Source organism: Amphibalanus amphitrite, unplaced genomic scaffold (assembly GCF_019059575.1).
Source record: "Amphibalanus amphitrite isolate SeventyFive unplaced genomic scaffold, NRLGWU_Aamphi_draft 000784F_arrow, whole genome shotgun sequence".
In the NCBI taxonomy this organism is placed as follows: Eukaryota; Metazoa; Arthropoda; class Thecostraca; order Balanomorpha; family Balanidae; genus Amphibalanus; species Amphibalanus amphitrite.
Window position 1 is genome coordinate 311508 of NW_024882278.1, and position 20497 is coordinate 332004.

Here is a 20497-nt window from a genome sequence, read left to right on the forward strand (position 1 = left end):
GGCGCTGTGCGGCGTGCGATGGCGCGGTCCGACGTGAAGTAGCGCGGTGTGACGTGTAACGGCAAGTGTCGTCTGCCGGTCACCTGGCCACTGTGGTGTGACACCACCGTCTGGGAATGAGTTATCGATTGTTGGACGGGGAGGGTCACCGTTTGTACATAGACGGTCATAGCGGCCGTCATTGCCGACAATTGAGACGGGAGAGACGAGAGAAAGACCAGAGACGAAAGACGGAGGAGACGGAAAGACACAAATATGAGAGAATGAGACAAACGATGAGAGGATGGGAGACGGAGAGACGGAGGAATGGGAGACTGTTGGGCTGAGACGGGAGATGAGAGGCAAAGAGACTTGGAGACGTACACAGACGGGACCGGAGGCGGTTGTCTGGTGGGAGAAGTAAAGACGAGAGACGGAGTTGATAGACGAAAAAATGAGCGTCGGTAGACGAAGTGTGAGTCAGAGTGAGACGGTATGGTGAATAACTGTTGTCTACTTTCGTATCCACCGAAACGCGTCAAATAATCAAACCGTATTGCGCATGTTTTTCAAACGCGCGAAATACAGATTGCTTAAACAATCGTGCATGTTGTGTGGGGAGCGGTTAGTTAGCAATGAATGTGAGTGGACTGTGGAAGGGCGCCGGATGGTATGCCTCTTCACGTTATTGTTTTCTTTCGAAAGTATCATTGAAAGGAACATGCTTTCTTTGATGTGTTTGTTAGGGCGAGCCAGCAGATGGCAACAAGACCTCTTTCGGACATGCCTCGTCCTCACTTCTTGACGGCTGGCGCGGGCTACCGTCACGTCGCCGGTTTAAGAATTTTCAGTCTCCATGGCAACGAGGTGTCTTTTCTCGCACGTGTCATTGATCGACACTTCAGTCGAGTAGGAGCCGTGCCAATCGACTTCGCTCTCTGTCTGTCTAACATTCTGCAGACAGCTTTAATTCACTCACTTTGAACAGAAACCTGAGCAGTTTGCCCCAGGGAGCTTGGCTTTCTGACGATTGCTTCAGAATGGACCTGAGGATCGAACGGCGGGTGAAGATAGTTTTAAGTGTCCTTATATAGACCAGGAGCGAAAAGTGAAGCTCTGCTCTGGGATTCTCTTATGCCAAGCTCTGAATCTGAACTAGACATTATTGATGGATGATTGCAAATTTCTGTTCCGTTCTATCTCGCGCTAAAACTCTCCGGTCACTTGAAGGCACTGGTCAATATAAAAAGGTCGTCATTGATATTGCATCGGTATTGAATGCTTTTGGGTTCCATGAAGCGATGGCTTATCCCAGCAACTGATCAACCAAGGCAATCAAGTCTTTCAAAGTTCAAAGGCATACCGACTTCCAGCACTTTTTGTGCTCTTTTTAGAATCGCACAACAGCAAACACCAGTCAGCCGGACGGCCGTAGGCTAATAACCGAGTTCGCACATTTCGCTCCCAATCAGCAGCTTTCGGAGCTGTCGGGAATAGCGGAGCTGGTCCCCTACCGGGAACACCAATTTATTATTCCTAGCCCACTTCATTTCCCCAAAACGTGCTAGTCTAGCCACAGTGACAGATTGAACGTTACAATTATGTTAATGAGGAATCACTGGTTAGGGACAGGCGTTTCGTTTAGCCCAGCCAACCTGCATGCGCCTATAGAAACGTTAAACGGGAACATTCCCACAGTTTTGTTTTTTCACTTGCCCCATTCTCGCTTTAGTTTTAATCACGCCCCAGACGATGGTTAATGGCAAATGGAAGCAAACCAGTGAAGAAAGTGAGCTGATTAGGAGTGGATCTGTTCTGAGAAGTGACAGCCACACTCTACCTGTCTAATTGTGCGCGTTCCAGCGCCACAAAAAAAATGTAGCATAGTTATATGGCGTACTGCGACGCTCAACATTGACCTTTGTGTAAAGGCTTACGCCATCAACCCCCTGAGCACAGTTCCTCTGCGATTACGGAAAGTCACAATCTCATGGCGTCCTGAATCAGTCGAATCTTCCATACCAGTGGAATTTGAAGTAGCATTCCCTGTACTTTTCGGGTCTGACCTCTCCACTTGGTCCTGGTTTAATTCTCGAAATGAAAATAAAAGTCACAAGTCGACCATGGAGTGTAGTTTAGGACCCACAGCGCTGCGCACGAAACGCCATTATAGGTTATTTTGGTGGGCATGAGCTCGGACGACATTTTCTAACGGCTTTGAAGGAATCGGCTAGATGTCAATTATGTATGCAAGGTTCCCAATAATTTCCAAGGAACTGGAGATATTTGAATAAAAGATAAGCGGAAATTGGTACGTTTACCGGAAATGATTGAAAAAACTGCAAGAAACATTTAGCATTACTGGCGTTGTTCAACTAGCTCAGCACCCAGATTACCGTCCCGACTTCGTCCCACCCCTGCTTACATAACTAAATACTTCATAGCCACGGAACTAAATCACTAACCAGCCCAAGCATCAGCGTCCAACTCAGTCCTACCAGACAGTTAAAACACCAGCTCACAAATGTCTGAGATTCCAGCCCCGACACCGGCTCAGTGTTCAGGCCAGTGTCATTCCGCTGGGCTGCGAGTATGAAGTTAACGGACGGATCAACCCCGGCACTACATTAGCAGGCGGTCGGCGCCACTGGCCCGCAGTGTCGGCGTGCCAGCGTGGCAGTCGTCCGCACCGTCACGGAGCGGCCGTCACGCCATCCAGCCGTGATGTCCGTGTCACGGCCCGTCACATTGTTCAGGGAAGGCTGTGACATCAATGTGACGGAGTGACGCAGCTGCTCAGGCCGTGCTGCGGCTGTACGGCAGGATCCGAGAGACAGGCAGTGATAGAGAGGAGTACTTGTATAGCTGACGCTAGATGGCAGGAGAAGTCGGCGCCTGAAGTGGTATGCTGTGCCGCACGGCACCTACTCCGCTCAACTCTCTCAGCCAGCTACGGAAAGCCGTGGGGTCTCGCTTACCAAATGCGTATTTATAGGTAACCGTTAAACTGGTCAGATAGGCACAAAAGTCAATTGATGTGCTGAGTTTTTGCTTCACTAAAATACTTCTGGTGAAATAATGGAAGAGCCTAGGCAAAGCCAGATGATGCTCACTCGCCAATCGACTCGCCGCCGGCCCTCCCAGGACGGTGCTCCGGTCCGGCCCACAGACCGCAGCGCGGTGCAAAGATCGGCCTGCACGCACTGACCGGGCCGGCCGTCGATAATCAATGAGCCCTATTGGACGGACGTGCCGCCCATTAGATCCACGGACAAATATAAGCACACAAGCTAACAACAGCTCGGCGGCGCCCGGAATGTCGGGCACGCCGCCCAGGCAGGTGAATGTGCCTCCGTGAGGATAGGTGATTGGAACTTTGGAAGGATTTGTTACGGGACAAAAAGGGGAATTTTTATCAACGAAACATCCCTAGGTGATGCACCTAATGATCGGGTTCAATTGCTATTGACGTTGAAATAATGGACATAAATGTCGAAGCGCGAGCAGTAGAACAAGGTGGCTCAGTTTGAAGGGAATATTTCATCTGAAACTTTTGCACAGTCCATTTCAAGGACAATGAAATAGGAGCACGACAGATATCTAAAACGATTTTGTAACCACCGACCATTTAATTTTACGTGAAAGCTAAGCTCCTGTCAGTTTGTGAATCAATCAAACTTCAATACCTATCTTATTGACGTTTGCCTAATCGAGCATAACCATATACGAGTAGGTAAGAAGTATACTGAAAAGGCATACATCCGGCATTACATAATGTATAGTTAATAGTTATTTACCCCATTTTACCAATGCTCATATCCGCTGAATGTCTTATCACATGACGTAACGATAACAATTTCGTATTTCACCGACATTCGAACTTATGTGCATGCACGTTTACTGAATTAGCCTTCGACACAACTAAGTTCATGAATAGCTAAAACGTTCCTTTGCATGGCGAAGTCCATTCTTAGCTCGCAGTCTGACAAACATTTCACGACAGCCTCTGTTGTGCGGTGAGTTATGACAAATGGTATTCGTGTCAATACGGACCAAGGTCAGTCAGTCAATATCGGCCGAAGTAGATATGGTTGGCTTTATTGTGTGGCGGTGCCTTAAACATTTTGAATGTTAGGTACTGAAACAAAATCAGTAAAAAAGTTATTTTTCAGGTGATCAATCGCTTAAACACGAGAATATTGTTTTTATTAGGTAGTGAGAGTTATTGCCGACACATGCATATTGATTAAGGAAGATTATACGGCAAAGCAAAAATCAATTACTCGTCCCTGTTCACATGGACGAGGGTAGAACAAACCCCTCATGCAGCACCGACGGTTGGTTCTACGTACCGCCATAATGTAATGGCCGGACCGCCAGCCCCTTCCAGCTGGCTGCCATACAATGGGCCACTGTCAGACGGTCAGAGAGGTCGCTTTTTGACGTCTCGAGCGACAGGTTCTCATTACAGACCCGCCGTCTTTGTCTGCACATTCTCCACTCGGGTCACGACACACAGACTTATGTCCAGCAGCACCGCCCACATATTGGCTATATCTGACCCGCCCCTGTTGCCCCTAACGCGTCATCAACGGTTAACCATTGAGCTGAGTGGTATCGTGTCCTGTGGTACAACTTGGCAGCTTAGCCGACTGAGCCGCTTAACGGCAACAGCCTCTTGGTCACGCTGTGTTGGGGACGGATAATGAGTCGAGTCGTCGGCGAATTACGGGCGTCTTGGAAACGAGTGGGCTGCTGACAGCGCTATATTCAGGGCTTAACAGTGGTCGGGCAGCTCATGATTCCTGAAGAGCTGTGTCGATGAAGGTGACATGTTTCTACTGTTGACCATGTCTGAGGCATACTCGTATGTCCGAGATAGCGGGGCGGTCCCAGAGTTGCCTGGTTATAGGAGACGGATCAAATAAAACAATTGAATGGGACTTCTCACCAAACTGGTTTATACTGTTCATGATTTGTCATCATGTGCCATTTTCACGCATGGCGCTATTAAAAACTCAAACCCAACACCAAAGCAAAACGCTTAGCACTGTCGCTGTCACCCAAACCGGGCAGTCACTAACCGCAAACCGACCCTCGCCGGACCGGAAGAAGGCCCTTCCGTTTACGCCACCGTAAGCTCTTTATTTTTAGGGGAGAATGTTTTACGTCGGACTTAGGCACATGACCGCACGGAAACGTCCTATTTCTTGGTCGCGTGAACAGCACTTGGCGGCTGAAGTGTGACGAGCTCCTTACCATGACACGAACCGAGCGCAAATGTTTGATGTTCTCGGTCGATACAGACAGGGGTCGTATGGATTTTCCATGGCTGATAGCGCCCGTACTCATTCGGCATTGCAGACTGATGACATGCGGGTCACAATGTCCAGGGAGCCCTCTGTGAAGTTGCGTGATCACGCGATTCGACGGGATGATGCCTGGGCATGAAATGTCAAGAGTTGCTCGTCTTCATCAGTAGTAGTTACCGCTCTGGGCAAGACAGACAAGACGGGCTATGTAGCTATATGTGTTGTAACTCGGGAGTCAGAATCTCATCATGTTTATACTGTCGGTGTAACATGAAGCCCTAGGGCATAAGCAGCATGAACCATATCCCGTTATTAGGTCGCCTACATGCTGCTAAATTTCACTGCCACGAACATAGCTGCGGTACGAGCAGAGCCTGTCTCGGATATACAGGAAATGGCTGAGCTGGTAAAGGGCAATTCGAACAGATGGTGACAGCATGCCAACACTGTGTCCTGAGCAGCGGAGGACGCCGAATTACGACGGAGTTGATATGGGACCGGTAATGAGTAATTTAGTTTAATTACAACATTTTTAATGCCATCATATACAGACACCAAATACCATCAACGTGACGCTTGTTGGCTATGCCTAGACCAAAACAAACAGAACAGAAGCTCTGAAATAGCCCGTGCGTCGGTCATGCCTCTCAGTGCGTTTTCAGCCTTCACAAGCCGCCTCCCCTTCAAACCAACCCCCGCGGTCAGCGGTGTCCGTCGGTCCGCGGACCGACCCCCCACCCCAGCACCAGAGCCCACCAGGGTCCACCGTCCGTGCCCAGGTGGCCCCGCTCCCACGCCGTTCCCTGACCGGCCGACAGCCGCCGTCAGTCCAACTCTCCTGCTTTTAGTAGTCGGCGGCAGCCGGAGAGCCCACCCGTCTCCGGTCCGGACGTCAGATGTCAACTCCCACGGCACCACACGCCACGCTGCGAGAGACGGCTGTTTATTAATTCCGCTGGAACTAAACCTGAACGCGATCGGTCAAACGCAAAATCGCTTTGGACTGGACGGCCAACCGCCGGAGAGCGCTACACTGAGATAACTGGGGCCGCAGACCGGCCGCGATAACACGCAGACGGTCTGACGTCATCACAGCAGTGACGTCACACACACATACACACAGACGGGTCGCAGCGACAATGAAAGCTCGGAATACCACCTCTCTGGCCCGAGGCTGGCCGGCTCCTTCCGAGCCGTCGTCACGGAGTCACAACACGCAGTATTCAGTTCGCACAGCCCAGCGGCCGCGACCTCTCGACACTGAACAAACAACTCCTCGGCGTGTCACATCCGAGCGGTGACGTCACAATATCCAACACGTCATACATACGTTCACATGACGTCACACACGTAACGTATCGAACCACACGGGTTCGCCTTTATTGAAGTTCAATGTGTCTCGGTGCTGGGTTCGCCACACACTCTGAAGTTGGTCCGTCACGAGGTTCCTGCTGGCAGTACCATCCCTGACGGTAGTTCGCCCCCTCCGGCCCTCACATGAGAGCGACTCCGACCATTCGGGAGATCCGCTCACTTTGGAGCTTTTGAGCGACTCCGATCGCATTACCAAGTCTGAGCGAGGCGACACCGCTTCTTCGGTCAGCTTTGTGACCATACAGCCACCGTCTCGGATGCGATGGCAAGTTAGTTGAGTCCTAGTTTCCTCGCCTATACCGTTCACTGGTCATCGGCGCCTTGAGAATCACTTCGTGGGGTAACGTCTAATAGTTCCTGCAGACACGGTAGCAAATGGAGTATGACGTCACACATGTCAGTGATGTCACACAACACGAGTCACGGACCGGACCCTTCCAGATATCAGCTGCCCGCAGCGGCCGTCCGTTCTCATCCACCGGCCACCGACCCGTCGACTTCTCTCCATCTTCTCAGCTAACCTTCCATCGCGCCGAGGTCCTCACTGAGTCGCGCCAGTACGGCATGTCCCTCGAGCCAGGCCGTGGCGGGCTGAGTGGGGCTGGATCGAGTCGAGCCAGGTCATGTCGCGTGACCGGTGACGAAGTCAGTCATATATCCTAGACGCTTGCGCCGGGCGACGGCGGCTCCTACCGCGAGTAGGCCAACTGTTGTGGCACGCCGTTCACTATGTGCTGTTTCAGTACGTCGTTCTCGTAGGTGTCGACCGTTTCCCGGCCGTTCTCATATACCCTGCGGGAAGAAAGAGAGAAGAATCAGCGAGAGGGATAGAGGGGGTTAATGAGGCATACAAGTGCGTGGTAGTGGAAGGGAAGGGTGAATGCATGAAAAGCAGGGAAGAATAAGGGTAATCGAGTCTGCTTCCATTCTACTTGCCGGAAGAGGAAGAAACAGCGCATGTAAGACTCCGAAACAGCCTATTGTAACCCAGGATAGACGTCAAAGGGAAGAATACGAATCACGGCAGTTTTGTTCCGCCTCGCGGCCACGCTGACAGAGAGGATAGGCTCCCTTTGTGCGCGGTCGCTCTGGCGGGTGGGGAAGGGGCGACACGGCGGCGGGCGACAGGTGCAGCAGGCAGAGTCTGTGGGTCAATACACACACGGCACACACGTCCCACACACACTCACCACGGCACACATACATAACACAAACATACACACACACACCTCACATGGGAAGCAGACGGGGAGCCGAGTGAAAGTCAGAGCAAAGAAATTGAAAATAGAAGAGCTTATGACTGCTTAAGGAATGAAAAGGCACAAATGAAGAGTAGTCGTGTTTACATAGGGTTCCCTTAATCTTCCCCTATTTCTCCCCTATTTTCAGATCGAATTTTAGGCATCATAGCGCTCACGTGTAACGTTGCTATGGACGCTATTGTTGTTAGAAGCATACTAAGCATCGTTTATGCTGTAAACAATATAAATATTTTTCCAAAAGCTGCTACGCTACCATATCCAGTGGTTCTCAAACTATCACATCACAAAAGCGGCGTGCTGATTGGCCGGCAGTTCCGAATCGTCCGACTGGTGGTCCCCGACTCGACAAGCGCACGTGCGCCGACTGAGGATTTTTAAGTGGCATTAACGCATAAACGGCAGAAAGTCAAGGCGGTCAAGGCGGAAATTTGACAGGTGCGGTGTTCTGATATTGCCGTGGATGTGATTACACCTACTTGAATAATAGCTCAGCCGTTTAAAGTATGTTAAATGCCAGATAGTTTTCTGATTTTTCTTGCTTTGAGCTTTCATGTGCTATCACTTTTACCTCAGTGTCTACTGTCTAGTCTGGAAGCTATTTGGGAGAGCCCTAAAGGTAAGTAAAAATTGCAAACTGCTTCTAGAATGACTTAGTTGCGCCATATTTGTAGTGAAGCGAGGTAAAGGAGACAGAGGATTCCTTTATAAGGGACATTTAAGAGACAAATAGGGGAAGATTAAGGGAACCCTATGTAAACACGGTTAATGCTGGCTTGTAAAAGCCAGTAAAATCCTTACAACAATGTAATCAGTGAACTCATAAACGGAAAGGAAACAACAAAGCACTAAAGGCAAAAGGAGGATAAAAGGAGAAAGAGAAAAGGAGCTCCATTAACACCAGTAAGTACCGGTTTCTGAGTACGAACGATGCCTTTCACAGCTAGCCATAGGCCATCGAACCCTAGTGAATACGTGGCGCCGCGAGCCACATTACATTATGAACAATGCATCGTCCGAAATGGGCCGCCGACAGTTGTCACCGCGGTAAAGTTCAGGCCGCCACCGTTCCAGGAACTCTCATGGGCCTGTCGTCGGCTCCGAGCGCGCTTGTTACGATACCAACAGGCAGATGCATCAAAGGCCACGCAGCACTCATCTTTTATTGCAGACCAACGACAACGCTCGATTAGCGGCCTTCAGAACGGGGCCGGCAGCGCGCCCTCCTTGAGGCTGCCGGCGCCCGCAGCGGTGCAGGCTTTAATAACTCATCAGGTAGCACATTAGGGCCTGTTCCAGCGCCTCCAGTAGAAATTCTTGACTGGAGGCTCTACCAGAGGTTTCACTGGAGGCGCTGGAACGCAATCTGGAGATTTCTGGAGATTGGCATCACATATACCAAAATAATGACAATTGCTCTCTCTTGAAACGCAAAATTTGTTTTCAATTTTATTTAGAAACATTAACAAAATTATAGCAATGTAATTTTCTTTACATTCAAGTTGTAAAATAATCAGTCAAAAGTCCTTTGTTTACATTCGTGATTGTCACATGTGCGCCATAATTGTAGACCAGAGCCTCCAGAGAAATTTGGACCTCCCAACTCTCTGGATGCTACTGGAGGTTTCTGGAGCTTTGGCGAGAGCTTTCTGGAGCTTTCTGGAGGCGCTGGAACGCTCTCTGGAGGATTCTAGAGCTTTCTGGAGCTTTCTGGAGGTTTCTGGAGGCGCTGGAACAGGCCCATAATCTTTGAAGGGGACTGCGCTATCCCCAAAACAACCGCCCGGCACATATCAACCAATCAATTCAGCAATATTCACCGGTCTGTCCAATCATAATGGAAAACGACGCCAAATGTCAAAAGGAATGATTACGGAGCCATCAACTGATACCGGAGCTCGATTATCTAGCAGGAGACAGATAATATCGCAACAGCAGCTTCTAAAGGTCACCATGTATGACATTTCATTACTGATTGTCTCAGAGGCATATAGGTACAGTTTTAGCAACAACGTATAGCAATCTATCATTAGTGGCTTCTGAAATGAGTTTTTTTTTATAAATCGGTTGTTTGCGTCTGCGGGCTTACGAAACTGATCCCCCAACTAATTCCGCTGACATTACAGATTGTTGGCAATATCAAAGTACCTTATCTGTTGATCGCTTGCGGTCATCTCAGGTACCCAGAAAGGTCATCATTAGAGTAATGCGCCGCAGTTAGAATATTATTTGCTGTTCGCCATTTACCATAAAACAGTCTTAGGCTTACTTGGGCGATTAGTAATAGTTCAGGAAAAATAATAAGGCACCAAGCTATGAAAATAGGACACCTGCCAATCTCCTTCTCTTTCCCAGCTCTGCCCTCTTCCCTCTCCTGCCTCCGAGTCGCTACCCGTCCATGTCAGATCCATCAACGTGTCATCACTGAAGAGGATTTGTAGATACCTGAATGTTCTACAAACTAGGTGATGTCGCTTTGGCAGTTTCAATTTTACCAGCGCAGATTACTATCAATAAAACACAGCTTCCTATACTATACCGGCGGGCAATCCACAGGCGCTACTTTTCTATCCAGCCTTTTCGTTGTCAATGTCGCCACTGTCGCCTGCAGTTACCTCTGCTACCACGCCTTCCGCCGCCTCCACCTCAGTCCGCCACCACCGTTTGTTGGGCCTGTGTTTGTGGACCAAATTCCGGCACGGCGAACAACGCGAACAACGCGCTACCAGCGACCAGCCCGGCCGTAAATTGACGCTCTTTTTCGGGACGACCGACTCGGAAATGTTTTATGGGTCTGGACAAGGCAGGGCAGTGGAAAATGTGGGGCCCAAACAGTGTACGGCACGCCAATAGTGGAAGAGGCATACTTGAAAAATGACGGTGCGTTAACTCTTGATGACCGGTAGTATTGAACTGATGGATGACAGTGATACTGTAGGTTCTGAACCTAGAGACGATGGATATAAACAGGAACTGTCGGACGAGCATTGGTTACGTAAGGTGAGCCGATGTGGAGGGGCATAGGATACAACTCGGCAGCAGCTCATCAGCAGTGAATATCTAGGTCACATTTTACGGCGAGTGAACGCTTGATTACATACATTATTGATGCCGACACTCACATCACAGTTCACAACACATAAAAACTCCACACTAGACTTACACGCCGCGGGTATGGCTCACCTTCTCGTGGTGATTTTCTTTCCGTTAATGAACTTTGTGCTGGTGGAGGTCCGCTTCACGCCGGCGCTGCCGCCCGGCGAGCCGCCCAGGCTGCTGAAGCTGGTCGACGACACGAAGGTGGTCCCTGCCCCGGCGCCGGGGCCGGCCACCGAGCGCGCCGCCAGCGCCGGGTGGTGCGCCGCCGCCGACGCCATCATGCCGTCGATGGCGGCAAACGAGGACATCATGCCGCCGAGTCCTGCGAACCCGAGCGGCGGGAAGAGCAGTGGCGCGCCGAACAGCTGGTGGCCGGCGGCCGCCGCCGCCGGGTGGTGCCGGCTCCGACTGCGGCCGTGCCGGCTCCGGTGCGGACCGCCGCCCACCAGCGGGTCGCCCAGGCCGGCCGAGAAGAAATCTGTGGGGCGCGAGCGGTGAGCCCGGGGAGGTTAGTGGGCTGGGGGAGCGAGGCCGTGCAGCCGGCAGCGGCAGGCACGCGGACAGAGCAGGCAGACAAGACACGGCACACGACACACGACAGACGGACGAGCTGGCGGGCCGGGCGAGCTGGCTGGCGAGGAGGGGAGAGGGAGAGAGTAATCACAGGAGAGAGGGACCGGAGTCGGGTTACCCCAGTGCGCCGGAACAAACACATGGTGACGGATACAGTTGCAGCCCGGCGTCAGCCGTGCTTATACAGTACCGGGATGCTCGCCAATATTGACAGGGAATCAATAGAAATGGCTTAACTGGTCTGATAACCCCAAACGCCTGTTGGTAACTGGAAAAGTGGATATTTTTTTTTTAGTAATAAGTAGACGCAGGAATATGCCCAAGTTTCAAATTTCATTATAACAAAATTTCCAGCACATCAGCTGAAGTACTCCTAGCGTACCTTGTACCTACTACCTACACAGTACATCCCTCACTACACCATCCTGCGCAGTGCGCGCTCCACCCCTCCCCCGCCCCATTCCACATATGCCTGCCGTCCCACGCCCGGCGAGCCGCCGCGACACCTGTCACCGCGCGCCGCAGCGTCCGTCCCGGTCATTACATCACGTCGCCTCCTCAGCGCGCGATCGATGAGACGCGTCCGACGGGCCGCCGGTCAACTGGCGACCGAAACGAGTCACCGGCGACACGCCACGACGAAATGAATTACACTCATCGTCAGGGGGGGGGGGGGGGCAATGGAAGCCCGATATCGGTCCGATGACGCTGTATTACCGACTCGATAAGGAAGTGATATTTTATTCATGGCTGGTAATTTCGGGGTAGCGGAAGTGAGCGACCGCTTCACGCGGTGTGTAGAGAATGCAGCGACAGCAGCGGTCGTACTAATTTTGACCTCGTCTGCTCCACGAGGCGTTCTAAAGTTTGAGCTCTCAAGAATCGGACGCCCGGCACCCAGCTGTCAGCCGCTGGACCACAACGCAAAACTTTCAGGCGGCGATCATTGCCATACCACCACCGTCAGCCCCCAGGAACAGGGTGTTAGTCCCCCCCCCCATCGGAACAGCAGCTCAGCCTCCACCCCCCACCCCGTATCCGGCCCCGCAGTCCCCTGGTTCCCCCGGAAGCGCCCGCCGGTCGGCAAACCGCCACCGGCGGCGGTCAGTCGGCCCGGGGCGCCGCAGCGCGGATCCAATGCCAATTAGAGAATGGCCGCGGCCCGGTCAGCGCCGGCGGGCGCCGCTAATGTAATGACGCCGGCTCACGGCGGCCGGTCAGAGTCCGGTTACAGCGCGGCGGGGCAGGGATCCACCGGGCCGCAGCGGGACCGCACGGCGCCACGTGCCGCACGTGCCACGGGACGTGCCGCCGAACGGCGCTCTGATGGTGTTACGGCGCCGTGTAATGCCGTGTAACGGCCGGCACGGGCGCAGCGCCGTGCGGCCTGCGAGGAAACGGTAAAGAGCGCGCTTAGATGTTTCTACGAACGTCTGGCCGGAGATAATATAAGCAAGTGATTCTACCGAACGATAACTCTTGATCAGTTGCGGGAAGCGATTTCCATCATCAAAGTGAATATGAGCCTCCGTAAAGAATAAACCATTATTTCTGGGTAGCTCAAGTAGCTCTAGGCGATTCTAGCCGGGACAAAGCGCTCCTAGCCAGGCTTACCTGGATCTATTGTAGGCATATTCCCATCAAAGCCTGACGGATTGTTCTCGTCAGCTTCTATGCGAGATCAAAAAGCGGAATCAAGTTCCATTAGACTAAGCCTCCTATGTGGCCGTTATGGTCTGACAACCTTTCTGAAGAGGGATTAGCGCTGCATATTACAGGTATTGATCATGTTCATAGAGGATAACATGGACCACGGGACACATTAGGAACAAAGAGGAACTCAGACAGCTCAAAACTACAGCAAAACTTCAGCACGGCCTCAGCAATACTGCGCACTAACTCACAAATAAAAATACTATAACTCCAGCCAAGCCGAAGCGGCGCAGCCCCGGGGTCCCCTGCCGACCCGCGGCGCCCCCTAATGAAACCCGACGTCGGTCTGCGGCGCCCGCTGTTTGGCCAAGACGACCCGACATTTCATCATCGGGGATCGACCGCGCATGCATCGACCGCACGGCGACAGCCACGGAGTCGAGCCATCGAGCACGATCCGACGCTCGACGACGCCCGGTCGACCACAATGAGCGGCCGGGGAGCGGAGTCGCGCTCCCCGCGGATAGCAGCTAGCCGGCGGGCGGGGAGCAGACCTCGAGCGGGCGTCTCACAGCGCCGAGACGCGCCGCAGGTAGGGCGTCATCGATTTCTGACGGCGACACCTGCCGTCCCCGCGGGCCGGCCGTCGCCGTTTTATGGCTCCATTCACCCGAAGTTGACAGGAAGAGGGAGGGGCGCGCCGGGGGACCGTTTCTGACGGCGCAGACACGATAGGCTCGCCACAGTGCGTGTGCTCGCCGCTGGCAGTCGCGTCCGCGGGAGGCTGGTCTCTGTCCAGTGCGAGCTGACAGCCGGAATGAGACAGATAATACCAAGGGAGGGACGAGCGTGGACATTACTCACATCTCGGGCCGTTAGTGTCACTGTGCGTTAGATGCTAGTGATAAAGCTAACGCACACACACGTACACACACGTCAGGCGGTCAGCCACGCCAGCCCGCGCCAAGGGGATATTAGCATGATGCAGCCGTCTCAAAGGCCTGTCTGCCGTCACCGGCCGCCGGCGCTGGGTCCAGTCACCGGAGCCAGCGCTGCGAGCCGTCTCAAATGCCATCTGGTTCACGGAAAATGTCTGGATCTGCCGGGACCCAGCGACCCGCGGCCAGAGAGCCAGGTAAAGGAGCGAGGGGCTAGATGGGAGGTGGCTGGTAGATGGGCTAGTCACTGACGTGCAAAGGTTATGCGGCGGGCGCCAGGCTATCGGGCACATCTCTTCGTCAAAGTTGACTTTACACCTAAAACACTCCCCAAAGCTCCACTGACTTGAGTCGACATTTCTCCACATACCTCGATCAAAGGACTAAAACGCATTGTCTCTCCCACATCCCATCATAAATCAATACCTTTCAGCATCCCTCCCTGCCTCTCCATTGCCCGCTCTGTCCCCTAGCACCCTTTTCGTCCCTCCATCACCCTTTTCGTCCCTCCCTCACCCCTCCTACACCCCATGCCGCGCCGCTCACCATCAAAGAAATCCTGGAACGGGTCTCCGCCGAAGAACTCCCTGAAAACGTCCTGCGGGTCCCTGAACGTGAAGCCACCGCCGCCGAACAGGAAGCTGATGTCGTCGTCGAACAGACTCCCGTGGCCGTGGTGATGGTGCCCGTGGTGGTGATGGTGGTGGTGATGATGGTTGCTCGGTCCACCGTTCTTCAGACCCTCCTTGCCGTACTTGTCGTACACTTTCCGCTTCTTCTCTGTGGGTCGGACGGGGAAGGAGTTAGAAAGGTTCACAATAGAGGTGGGAATGCTTCAGATAATGGAGTCTATCATGGTGGCTGAGCGACTCGAACACACATTCCCCGATGCTAGATGACACTTCACTGATATGCACGGTGATCAATGGCTACGTTATGGCCGATGCTGCTAACCGTCAGCAAAGAAGTGCTTAGCCGACAGTTCGTGGAAAGGGTGTTACATACGACGAAACTCTTCTAAAAGAAACTCTAGCGAATTTTCTTTATTCGCTAGAGTTTTATTTTTTAGCGAAAAGTCTTCATTTTAAGTCAATTAACACATAAACACATGCCGTTTTCCAGTCGGTAGTTGTGTGTGACTGAATGCACTATCTACGATCTACGATCTGTAATCTAATTTCACTTTGTCCAGTAACAGACGCTCAACTCCTTTTAAGCTTGCTATGTCGATAATAACCTCTCAGAGCTGATCTCAAAGCATCGTCTACCCGTATGCTTAATCAAGGCATCAAACAATATCGATGAGACTCGAAAGGTCACGATAATTAGTCAGCATTAAGCCTTCATACGATCTGCATATCAGAGTGAAATAAGCACCGATCTATTCGGACTTAACAATGTCATTACAGCTCGTACAAATCCTGGCTTCAGAAGGGTACAATTCGATACAGCTGGTAGTCCATATCATGCCTATGGAATCGGTTAGGGTTCGCGCCGGGAACTGCAGCAGTTAAAAATACTCGTCTCTAGCATCAGGCATCAGCGCGACTGAGTTTAGTTAGGGGACCAAATAGGTGCTCTTTAGGGATGCGGGGCAGAGCAGAACAGGGGAGGGGGTAGGGGCAACACGACACACAAAGCCTGTCACGCGGCTGCAAAAAGCCATTTGCGGTGGTGCGGGTACTGTTACTCGGCGAAACAAAAATATGAGGGCAGACAGGGCCAATGGATACACGACAGCGGGCGGCAGCGGTCGATGACGGCACTCGGACAAGACATTGGCCCACGGAGCCATCCGGTAAAAATGTGAGGTATCTTGTTTCCTACCCCACTAATGTGCAGCACTGAGCACCAGCATGAAACGGCATCAATCCGATGCTTTTGATCAATTGTAAAGCTTAAGCCACATCTGTATAGGGATCATCATTTCAAAGCACTCAGAGAATGCTGACACAAAAGCAAAATAAACGGAATATTTTTTATATTATTCTGAAACTGTCATACGGCGTTAGATGGGATGTTAAATGTAGGACCTATATGTTTAGACACACGGGCTTTGAGAGCCAGCGTCACTATACTGATACTGCGGACTGCCTAGTGGACAAAGGCACTCATTTCTTCACACAATTACGAGCCTCTGCACTTCAAACAGACACGCAAACACAACAAAGGCGCTATCGTGTTAGTCACACTCACTGGCTACCTCTAAACAAAACTATCCACACGGGCGTTATAGCGGCAGGCGTCGTCTCACTCCTCAGCAAAACGCGCATCAGGGCGCGAGTAAAACCACTGCACAACACACGTTAGTTTGCACTCGACGGCACCGTCACACCGTTACCAAAGAAGCGGAACACGGGCCAAAAGTGGAAGCCGTGAAATCCGTGGGAGCGCTGCGGCCGGCGGCCGGCCGCCGGCGCCGCGCGCGACCTCTGGTCGTACACTCGCCGCTTGGACTCTGTCGGCGCGGCGCCATAGTACGAGAGCGGTCAGGTATAGACGTCACCGTAAAGGTACACGGAGGGGCGCTGTGCAGGTGGCGCTAACAGCGCGTACTCAGAACCATTTCCTAGGTTGGGATACATACGGACCGTGCTACTGTTGGGATGGATGGAAAGCATAAAGGCTCCTATAGCTGGGGGAAATGTATTTGCCCTTTGAGGCAATTTCTGAGAGGCGACTTCCCATATCCATGAAGAAGCTGCACAAAGTATTGACACCATCTTCCTAGGTTTGACCTCATGAAAACGGATTAAAAACCGAGTCGAGGCACAACTGCCACCTCTCGTTACGCTACCACTCACAGGCAGCACCACTGCAACAGTAAGTGCAGCGTTCACTGGTCGTCATTCAAATGAACTCACGTCTGGCCAATAGCCCCCTAAAATTAAGTGCCATCTTACCGTCTATCAACACCTCGTAGGCTTCTGAGATCTCTTTGAACCGTCGCGTGGCATCTTCCTTATTGTTTGGGTTCTTGTCTGGATGCCACTGCAGGGCCAATTTACGATACCTGTGAAAAAAGGAACGAAAGGAAAAAAGTCAGCGAAATGACATCAGCATCAGCAGTGCCACCTGTGTACGATGAAACGATGGCAAAACTAGAGCTTTCAAACTGGCCACCAGGTGGCTGATTCTCGCCAGTCTCCAGCGCTACACCCTCATCACACCACAACAACTAAAAGTGAAAGACACAACTGCTCACAACAAAACACTTGACACACCTCCCAGCCAAGGAAAAGGCAGCCACCCGTCCCAGCTACCACCCGCCTGCGCCACCCGCACACCCCCGTCCTCCGCGCTCTGTAGGCGTCTCTCGGCTCTGCAGGGGAGTCGAGGCGGCGGACACTACCACGTGGTGTAGGGCCCGGGCGGACACCGGCGACAGGTGTGCCAGCCGCCCCCGTCCCCGCCAGGACAGAGAGTCACACAGTAACGCACCAAGGTCTCCGCCCCAGTGGCTGCTGGTCGGTGAAGGACCCGCGTGGGCCACCGAGTAGGGAGGAGAGACTGCGTCGGAGGTCGCGAGGTTGTGGGATGGGAGACACAGCTGGAGCCTTAGAGCCTGGTTATCCCTCTATTTCCTACTCCTTACCTACCATTCTATCCCTTCAATTATCATAACCCATCTCTCCCAATTCTATTTCCTGATTCCTCCCACCCAGTTAATAACATTTATCTTCCATCTCACCTACATAGCATCGCCTCACACCCACACATATATCAGCATATCACCTCCCATCCACACCTCAATCTCGTTCCATCCCTATTCCTACCCCGTTGAAATGTACCCAGTCCCTCTCCAACACCAGCACCATTGCTCAGTGACCATGAACCAAAGTGTGCCACTGCAGCAGCCGGTGACACAGGTGCAGTATTTCCCGCACCCCCTCCCCTCCCCCGCCCTCAATGTCTGCAGAATGACTGCCATCTCCTGCACGAGCCTGCAGAGAACATGACTGTGCGCGACCCGAGCGGCGAGGGTTTCCAGCGCCCGTCACAAAAACTATGGAGCGTGCAGAAATCGGTGGTAGCGGAATACCAAACACGACACAGCGCGCTGTGAACAACATCGGAGTGCGCTGAGAAGAACATCAGAGTTCGCTCAGAACAGCAGCGAAGTTCGCTCAGAATGGAACGTAAATATTTGGAAAAGCAAAGCTATGCAGACTCCGTTTGGTTTATGTTTCGAAGCAATGATGTTTGATTAATCGGTTTAAAGCATAACAATAGAAACATTGTACTGACAAAACGTGAATGCGACCACGTCGGCAAATGTGTAATGATAATTCATTCCCCCGGAGGGCTTACTACATTGTAACTATGAATGGTAGTACGATAGAAAGAGCAAAGTACATTTCTATAGCAACATACAGCACACAATACATGTGGCGTAAAAACACAATCCGCCTTCCCAAGATCGGGCAGCTTAATATATTAGGTCAGACTTCCAAATAGCCAACACCGCAAAGAGCAATATGCCTCGATAGTCGATAGACGATATGCCCTTGGTTTTAGGCCAAGGTCTCGCATATCCCTAAGAGCACCTACAGTACAGACAACTTCCATTCCCTGGCAACAATGAATCTTCCTCCTGCCACGTGCTGCCCCCCCCCCCCCCCGTCAGAACACACGGCAGCCGGTGCGGTCCCTGCACCCGGGTCCGGCTGGCGCGGGACGGGACGGGACGGGGCAGCCACGTGCGCAGCCAGCTGCCTCTCAGCAGGAGGCGCGATACCCGAGCTCAGCACTCCACGAGCTACGTAGATGGAGTGGGGAACGGCGAACTTTTGGTGGATCCGGTAGGGAGGGGAACGAATCTCTGATAAATCCCAAGGAATGTAACTTAACATTTACGTATGAGTTTTAAAATTTAGACACTAACGTAGGTAATTTTTGGTGAAATCAGTCCGACTAAGAATATATGCACAATCACTCCGTCAAGCCGTTAAGCCGATGAGTTGATTGCTAGTTAGAGGCACCTAACTCTTCATCATCTGATCCCATCAGATACCCCGCTCGCCCATTCGATTCATCAGTCTGGCAGCCGCACCGTCTTATCACGGCGCTTCGGACGGCCGTTTCGTGACACTCTCCGACGTCCCATTCATTTCCGCTGGCTCTCTCCATCAGACGCGTAACAACCTTTGCTGAAGTATCTTAGCGGCTGTCTCACCACCAGTCCTCGGTCAACTCCCCTCCTCTACCCACCACTCCGACGTTCTCTCGAACAAGTGACGCCCTCAGGCAGACCCTCAGACGTCTCAGTTGGTCGGTTACCCCGTTCAGACAGCCGTTTTGTCTCGGCCGTCCTGTCATTTGTCCGAGCCCGTCCAATGGTTTGTCTAAGATGAGAACGGGGAGCCAGGCGACTGCAGCCACAAAAAGCCTGGCCCGCGGAGCAGAGTAAAGCAGGCTAGCAGCTGCCAAGCTTGCCGACAAAATGAACTTGAAATTCCAACTTATCTTACGCTTGGCTTTACTTCATTCAACTCGAAGTGAACGAAACAATCGTCTCATTTGTTTCTGCCCCAACTCATAAAATTGCAATACGAGCCACGTTTCAGTTTACCCATTATAAGACATTCACTAGCATAATCCTGCCTAAAGTAAGTCCCGCTTCCCTCGTCCATCTCCCTAAAAAATCTACTCGAGCCATTTCCCAAGTTTATCTCAGTCATCATTGTAGCCTTCAAAATATCTACCTGAAACACTAGAATCTCTTCAAAGTTCAAACCTTGGGAGCCAGAATTGAACCTATCCTCTGGACCTCTCCACCCAGCTCCTCTACCACCCCAGTCACTACTCCTCCACCTCAAGGCTCCAGTCCCCCTACCGCATCCTTTCAACCCTCAGTCATTCCGTACTTAAACCATCAGTCCATTAATCCCTCAGTTCCTCAATCCCAATCCCTCCACCCTTCCCGCGCCCAATACTCACGCCTTGCGGATCTGTTCACTGGGCGCGTTCCGGGGCACATCCAGCACCGTGTAGTAGTCCACCATGGTGATGGCCGGTGAGGTCAGGTCAGGTGAGGTCAGGTCAGGCGGGCCGGGCCGCGGCGCGCGCCTGAAACACACAGAACGGGCGGTGTGGTCAGTTACTGACATCTCAAAAAGGTCACTGACATTGACGCGGTTTGAAGGGATTAATTACTACACATTACAGCTAAAATCAATAAAAGAACTGATTGCTGTCACTATAAGGGTGTCACAACTCACAGCCATTGCCACTGGGAAATTTAATCGTTCCTGAACACGACAAAATACGGTCACAACGGCATCCCGCTGTAAACGGAGACACTTATGAC

General features: G+C 52.1%; 1 protein-coding gene across 2 annotated transcripts; it reads right to left on the reverse strand.

The window, feature by feature from the left end:
• Window positions 1-6218: 6218 nt before the first annotated feature.
• On the reverse strand, window positions 6219-20268 carry LOC122366089 (dnaJ homolog subfamily B member 6-like). Of its 2 annotated transcripts, none has more exons than XM_043337905.1 (5): window positions 20128-20268; window positions 17091-17200; window positions 14734-14967; window positions 11108-11501; window positions 6219-7457 (listed from the first exon to the last, which is right to left on the reverse strand). In XM_043337905.1, exons 1-5 carry the CDS (start codon window positions 20190-20192, stop codon window positions 7355-7357), a joined length of 906 nt encoding a protein of 301 aa, XP_043193840.1. In that variant the 5' UTR covers window positions 20193-20268; the 3' UTR covers window positions 6219-7354. The 2 variants fall into 2 exon arrangements, with proteins under 2 accessions (XP_043193840.1, XP_043193841.1); XM_043337906.1 differs by having other exon boundaries at window positions 11108-11345; window positions 20128-20253.
• Between the last annotated feature and the right edge of the window lie 229 nt (window positions 20269-20497).

Coding starts and splice junctions, on each gene's coding strand:
- LOC122366089 (XM_043337905.1), bottom strand. CDS start 20,192: ATGGTGGACTACTACACGGTGCTGGATGTGCCCCGGAACGCGCCCAGT. Junction 17,201..20,127: donor AGTGAACAGATCCGCAAGGC/GTGAGTATTGGG, acceptor CTTTTTTCACAG/GTATCGTAAATTGGCCCTGC. Junction 14,968..17,090: donor CTACGAGGTGTTGATAGACG/GTAAGATGGCAC, acceptor TCCGACCCACAG/AGAAGAAGCGGAAAGTGTAC.